The sequence below is a fragment of the Oncorhynchus tshawytscha genome, linkage group LG15 (genome assembly GCF_018296145.1).
Source record: "Oncorhynchus tshawytscha isolate Ot180627B linkage group LG15, Otsh_v2.0, whole genome shotgun sequence".
Classification (NCBI taxonomy): Eukaryota; Metazoa; Chordata; class Actinopteri; order Salmoniformes; family Salmonidae; genus Oncorhynchus; species Oncorhynchus tshawytscha.
The window spans coordinates 15,156,533-15,164,314 of NC_056443.1; the positions used below are offsets into that span (position 1 = coordinate 15,156,533).

Here is a 7,782-nt window from a genome sequence, read left to right on the forward strand (position 1 = left end):
ATGCGTCACGGTGGGAACCACACATACAGAGATCATCTGTTCACCTGCTCTGGGTCTCACAAAGACACAGTGGTTGGAACCAAACATCTTAAAATTTGGACTCAGAGCAAAGGACAGATTTCCACCATAACACTTGCTCGTGTTTCTTGGCCCAAGCAAGTGTCTTTTTCTTATTGGTGTCCTTTAGTAGTGGTTTCTTTGCAGCAATTTTACCATGAATACCAGATTCACAGTCTCCTCTGAACAGTTGATGTTGATGTTGAGATGTGTCTGTTACTTGAACTCTGTGAAGCATTTATTTGGGCTGAAATCTGAGGTGCAATTAACTCTAATGAACTTGCCCTCTGCAGTAAAGGTAACTCTGGGTCGACCTTTCCTGTGGCGGTCCTCATCAGAGCCAGTTTTATCATAGCGCTTGATGATTTTTGCGACTGCACTTTAAGACACTTTCAAAGTTCTTGAAATTTTCCAGATGACTGACCATGCCTTAAAGTAATGATGGACTGACATTTCGCTTTGCTTATTTTGAGCTGTTCTTCCCATAATATGGACTAATATGGTATTTTACCAAATAGGGGTTGTATACGGAAGATAGATGTATTGTGACAAGATAGGGCTGATTGGCTCAAACGCATTAAGGAAAGAAATTCCACAAATGAACTTTTAACTAGGCACACCTGTTAATTGAAATGCATACCTCATGAAGCTGGTTGAGAGAATGCCAAAAGTGTGCAAAGCCGTCATCAAGGCAAAGGGTGGCTACTTTGAAGAATCTAAAGTATTTAAAAAAATTGGTTACTACATGATTCCATATGTGGTATTTCGTAGTTTTGATTGTCTTCACTAATATTTTACAATGTAGAAAATAGTCAAAAGAAAGACAAATCCTGGGAATGAGAAGGTGTCCAAACTTTTGACTGGTACTGTAAATTAAAAAATCTTGCATATCTTAATTTATTTCCACAATTAACTAATATGTGTAACAATGTCAGCATAACCTGGATTGGCATTACAACAATTACATTTTTGGCAAGCAATTATTATTTTGGCAAGCAATTCTTGTGATTCATCCTATATTGCCCCTAACATCATTAACCCATAGCAACAGATGTGGGATACATACACACACTCATACACACTCCCAACCCTTCCCCCACAAACAACCACAAGCTCAGATGTTCAACAGTTGTTCCGAGCCCAACTCAAGAGAAGACTTGATGTGCGAATGCATATACAGTTGTAGCTGTTTGAGAAGGCATGCAAAATTGAGCAAGAATGGGGAGATTTGATTAACCAATGTCAAGTCCTAGCTGATGGAGCTCAGATACAACCCCTTCCCCTGAAACACACACATGCTTGTCTCCCGCTGTGACCATTTCCCCAAGCATCTCTGTGCAGTCAGACCATCTGATCATTTTGTGCCACCAGGGCCACAATAATTTGCCCCCACTCTGATTGTCAGAGTGTGACCGATTCCCCATGGGTTACTGCAGCTAGTGTTGCCAGCACTGCCACTACCTAGATGGAATTGGAATTCCAACCGTCTATACAAGGTCTTCAAGGTTCTCATTAGCAGCATTGAGAAATTCCATGTATATTATGCTCAAACATTTGGGGGCTTTGACTTTGTTGGACCAACCCTGCCAGGCAGGCTCAGACTCTTGAGGGGGTGGTGCTGCTTTGATCGCATTTATCTTTCTGTTTTGGCTGTGTATAGCCTCACCAGGATCTTGACCTGACTGTGGTTCGGCGTCGTGAGCAACTTCATTGGGCTAATGCTCACCTCCGATGGCCACTGGTATGCTGGGGAAGTGTCTTCTTCACAGATGAATCCCGGTTTCAACTGTACCGGCCAGATGGCAGAGTGTGGCATTGTGTGGGTGAGCGGTTTGCTGATGACAACATTGGTGGCAGTGGGGTTATGGTATGGGCAGGCATAAGCTACGGAAAGCAGACACAATTACATTTTTTCGATGTCAATTTGAATGCACAGAGATACCGTGACGAGATCCTGAGGCCCATTGTTGTGCCATTAATCTGACGCCATCACCTCATGTTTCAGCATGATAATGCACGGCCCCATGTTGCAATGATCTGTATACAATTCCAGGAATTTGAAAATGTCCCAGTTTTTACATGGCCTGCATACTTACTAGACATGTCACCCATTCAGCATGTTTGGGATGCTCTGGATTGATGTGTACAACAGCGCGTTCCAGTTCCTGCCAATATCTTCACACAGTCATTGAAGAGGAGTGGGACAACATTCCACAGGCCACAATCAACAGCCTGATCAACTCTATGCGAAGGCGATGTGTCGGGCTGCATGAGGCAAATGGTGGTCACACCCGACACTGACTGGTTTTCTGATTCATGTCACAATTTTTTTAAGGTATCTGTGACCAACATATGCATATCTATATTCCCAGTCATGTGAAATCCATAGATTATGGACTAATTAATTTATTTTAATTGGCTGGTTTCCTTATAAGAACTGTAATTCAGTAAAATCTTTGAAGTAGCTGCATTTATATTTTTTGTTCAATGTAGTTAGATTGGTAAAAACAAAGTCAAATTGATTGTATGATTGCATAATTGATTAATGAATGCACACATTGCTGTCTCTGAAAAATGTAGACATAAAACATTTCAAATGTAATGATATTGAACTCAAAAGATGACCAACGATTGAACAGAGTAGTACCTGAATTTATCTGTCTGGATCAAGTGCCATTTTGTGACTTGGCTAATATGCCTTTTTTTTTTGCTATGGTATCGTTTTGGTATCGAGTATCGTGATGGTATCGAGTATCATGACGGTAAGGTTTGGTTTTGAAGTAAAAATTCTGGTATCGTAACACTAGAATATGGTATATGGTACCACCAGATTCGCATTCTAGTGAGGTTCTTGAGTCCGGAGTACACTAAACTGTACTGTCCAGGATCTGTGTGTGTGTGTGTGTGTGTGTGTGTGTGTGTGTGTGTGTGTGTGTGTGTGTGTGTGTGTGTGTGTGTGTGTGACAGAGAGACGAGAGACCAGGGTTCAGGGTTGAACTCACAGAGGTATTTGGTGCAACAGTATGTAGTTGTTCTCTCTCTCTCTCTCTCTCTGTTACACAGAATAATTTTTACTGAATTCAACTGTGATTTATCTAAATTGAGGAGCAGAATGGATAGGGTTGAGGAAGAGGGGAAGGAGCGAGAGATGGAAGAAGGGTGGGAGGGAAGGAGGGAGAGAGAGGAGGGAAAGAGAGGGAAGGGGGTGTAGGTGGGAGGGATGGGGGAAAGAGGGAGGGAGGAAGCGGGATGGAGGGAGAAGGTAGGGAGGGCTGGGAAAGTAGTTTTGGCTCCAGAGAGCACAACAAGCTGAGACAGGAAGTAATTCAGAGTGAAACACACACCACACACACACACATTGACTCACTGTAGATGGAGAAATGTGCTGCATGTCTTTCTACAGTGTGTGTGTGTGTGTGGGCCTGGTATTAACTTGAGACTAGATTCTCTGCTCTTTCCCATTTTCTCAAATCAGATGTCCTTATTTGGGGTCTGAACAACGTGAAATGTTGCTCTCTCGCATTCCCTCTCTTTCCTCTCCCACACTCCTCCTCTTTCTCTGACACTTTTTTTCTCTTTTTCCTTCTCCTACAAGTTAGTCTCCTCATATCAGTTCTGTTTCTCTCTGCAGAGGGAAAGCAAATGAGGAAGGGATATAGGAGGCAAAAGAGGGAGTGGAGAAAGAGAGATGTGAACATTGTCCCTTGCAGTTCGCAAAGTTAATCACAGACCTAGACCTAACAACTTCCTGGGAATTCCCTCAGAGAAAGGAGGAAGAGAGAACGAGGGAGGGGAGAGAGAGAGAGAGAGGAAGATAGTGAAATAGATAAATTAAAGAGAGAGAAAGGAGAGAAAGTAAGAAAGATCGATGAAGTGAGACTGAGGAGGAAGAAAGAAACAGAGAGAGAAGAAAGAGAGTGGGAGAGTGAGAGAAGGAATGTAATGCCATCCAGGACCTCTATACCATGCGGTGTCAGAGGAAGGCCCTAAGAATTGCCAAAGACTCCAGCCACCCTAGTCATAGAATGTTCTCTCCAGCAAGCGGTACCAGTGTGCCAAGTCTAGGTCCAAAATGCTTCTTAACAGCTTCTACCCCCAAACCATAAGACTGATGAACATACAATCAAATGGCCACATGGACTATTTACATTGAACTCCCCCCCTTTGTTTTTACACTGATGTTACTCACCGTTTATTATCTAGGCATAATCATTTTACCCCTACCTACATGTACAAATTAACTCGACTAACCTGTACCGGTACCCCCTGTATATAGCCTCGTTATTTTATTGTATTACTTTTTACTTTAGTTTATTTAGTAAATATTTTCTTAACTCTATTTCTTGAACATTGTTGGTTAAGTGCTTGTAAGCATTTCACGGTAAGGTCTACACCTTCGGTGCATGTGACAAATATATTTTTATTTTATTTGTAGTCTATTCATTCTTTCTGTCTGTTTGCAAAAATATGTTTTCCTATTGACACCATTAAAGCAGTAAAATGCTTCAGGCGCCCTCCTCTAAAATACTGACAATGAAACGTAATATATCTCTCTCTCACACACAGTCCACGGTTGCCAGGCAAGGAGGGGTGAAAATACATGGAAGAGAGAGTAGGGCCAATCCAGTGGGGAGATCTTTGAATTTCCCGTAAAACATACTTGGGTTGTCTTGCTTTATTAAAATACTAAAAAATATTGTTTCCAGATTAACAACAGTCTACCTGAAACAGGAAGTACTAAAATAGTCCTAAAATGTCTTAGAGTTAGGGACATACAAATCTGGCTGTTTCAGCCTAGGCTACATGTCGACATGGTTTGGAAGAGTAGGCCTATGGAATGTTCATTCAGAAACTCAATTCACAAAGTCTGTCTCCCCTATGATGAGATAAAAATTATAATTTGCCATGTGTCATTCCATTGACTCCCACTGTCTATCGAAATCCCTTGGGAAAGCAGTGACAAAATGGTGCTAGAACAGAAAGAGAGAGTAGGCCAAAAGTGTGAAAGAAAAATGGCTTTGGTGGATAGTCAGTCGGGTTGTCTAAAAAACCTGAGTGGTGGAAAAACTTGCTTGACAAGAATTCAAAGGAGAGCAGAGCTAGGCCGATCTATTGCAGGATAGGTATCGGTATGCAGGACAGTCCAATGGGTACATCCCAAATGGCAACCCATTCCCTATATACTGCACTACTTTTGACCAGAGCCAATAGGGATAGGTCAAAAGTATTAGGGCAGGGGTCCCCAACTTGCGGTCTGCGGGTGATTTTATTTGGCCCATCAAGAGATATGTGACCATATATAAATGTAAGCAAGGTCTGAAATGATTGTTTTAGGCAAATATTAATATTATGTTTGGGCGGTCTACAAATTGCTTGTAATTATGTTCCAGTCTCCTGACCACTCCCCCCCCAACAACAACAACAACAACAAAATAGTCCTGCAGCTGAATCTAGTGGATCCCTGGTACAGGGAATAGGGTTGACATGTAGCCTAGCCTATACCAGTCCTGTAGGGACATACCTACCTACAGCCTCTGGCCTGCAGTGTCTATAATAGTAAACTCTAAAGTCCACAAAGTAAGGATTTATCAATAAAATCAACTATGCTACTATTATTTTATAATGAATGCAACTTGAACACTTGTGTGGGGAAAACGAGAAAACTAAATGTAGGCTATAACTCTCTCGCACTCACTCACTCACAAACAAACAAACAAACAAACACGTTTAGAGCCACTAGGCTATATTACTAACCTCATCCCATTTGATAAACTTGCTCCCCCGTTTTAGTATGTCGTGAACCGACACCGGTTTGAGCTGCAGAGCGTGGACTCCTGGCTTCGCCCCGGCCATGGCTCCGGGTCAAAGCCGTGTGGCAACGCCTAAATTCCGGCTGCGGTGACCTGCCCTCGTCGGTGCCCCTTGGTCCTTGGGGCTAAATCCTTTTCCGGGGTGAGCTGTGACTTGCAAAGCTGGAAGTTGCTGTATGAATTAGAAAATACGATAACTTGGTTCCTAATAGCCTAAGTTTGCGTATCCAACTATCCTAAAATAGTTTTAAACGTCACAAGTTGAGAAGAGTCGAGTAGCTACGTTTAATATAGGTCAATATATAGTTTGTTCATGTCTCGTTTAATCGCGTTGTATGGCTGGATAGATCCCTTCCTTAATTTCTTCCTTCCTTCCATCCGCCTATTAATGTCCCCCTCTCTTGCTTTCCTCGAACTTTCTCTTGTTCACACTCGTCCCCCCCGGATTCTTATCTTCTCTTTCTTCCTTCATGTTTTCTAGAAAGGGGGAGAGCAGAGGATAGACAGGGAGAGGAGGAAGATAGGGAAAAACGGACGGGGAGTGTTCTCTCTCTCTTCTGTCCTTCTCTATCTTCTCTCCTTTTCAGTCAGACATTCGACGCGGTCATTCCATTTGGTATTTCTAGAGGCATGTTCTGTGCGTTGGGGACTTAATGTAGAAGTGTGACAAGAACGTTGGAGTTTGTAACGCTCTCAAACTGCCAGCTAACCCACATTTTTGTTGTTGGGCAAAGTTATTTTCTCATTCATGCAGCCTCCTACAACACCTTTAAAAGAATGTTAGCTATGTGCTGTAGCATGTCTTCTAGGTTCAGTATATACAGAACAGAGAAGTGTGTGTGTGCGCGCTTCTGAAACCTCACACACTTTCAGTCAAACAGCAAAAGAAAATCAGAATACCTTTTAATAGAGATAAAAGACGTGCATGACTTCCTTTGTTAAATTATCCTGTTTGGTTTAGTTGTAAAGGGTTACAGCTTGACTTGTAATGTGTGTTGGCATTTGTACGATCTGGTATGAAAGGGAATATCCACTCAACAACTGGTATTTTTTAAATTAGTCCGCTGTTGATACAGTCCCAAAAATGTTTTGCATTTCAGCAGTCAGGTCTTCCAGATATTGGACCTTATTGGATATTGTCACTGGCCACATCATCATGTTGATTTGTTTTGCTAATGAGTTTCCCCTTAAAGGGACATTTCACCTGTCACGACTTCCGCCGAAGTTGGTTCCTGTCCTTGTTCGGGCGGCGGTCGGCGTCGCTGGTCTTCAAGCCATCATCGATCCACTTTTCATTTTCCATCTGTCTTGTCTTCCCACACACCTGGTTTCAACTCCATAATGACATCTTGTGTATTTCACGCTCTGGTCCCCCAATGTCCTTGTCCGGACTGTTTATTGTAAGTGCGTGTGCACGTATTTCTGGTGTGCGACGGGTTTCGCACCCATTGTATTGATTGTTCTGTTTACGGTGATTTTATTTATTAAACTGTGCGGTTGTAAAACAGTTTTGCTCTCCTGCGCCTGACTTCCCTGCCGCCAGTACGCACCCCCTTACATCACCCTGGCTCTGCCACAGCATAATGTCAATACTACATTGATCACAAATATAAACGCAACGTGCAACAATTTCAAAGATTTTACTGAGATTGTTCATATAAGAAAATCAGTCAAATGAAATGAATTAATTAAGCCCTAATCTATGGATTTCACATGACTGGGAATACAGATTTTTAAAATATTTTAATTTTATTTCACCTGTATTTAACCAGGTAGGCTAATTGAGAACAAGTTCTCATTTGCAACTGCGACCTGGCCAAGATAAAGCAAAGCAGTTCAACACATACAACAACACAGAGTTACACATGGAATAAACAAACATACAGTCAATAATACAGTAGAAAAAAAGTCTATA

The 7,782-nt window shown here is 42.1% G+C and overlaps 1 protein-coding gene across 2 annotated transcripts in view; it reads right to left on the reverse strand.

The window, feature by feature from the left end:
* The window catches only part of LOC112214487 (phospholipase C, beta 3 (phosphatidylinositol-specific)), a 101,747-nt gene extending 95,074 nt beyond the window's left edge, over positions 1–6,673 (reverse strand). The window contains exon 1 of one of the 2 annotated variants that reach the window (XM_024373263.2): positions 5,812–6,671. In XM_024373263.2, the coding sequence (XP_024229031.1) occupies positions 5,812–5,910 (99 nt within the window). In that variant the 5' untranslated portion in view covers positions 5,911–6,671. Of the gene's footprint in view, positions 1–5,811 lie in introns of both variants that reach the window. The other variant, XM_024373264.2, reaches the window with a different exon arrangement.
* Between the last annotated feature and the right edge of the window lie 1,109 nt (positions 6,674–7,782).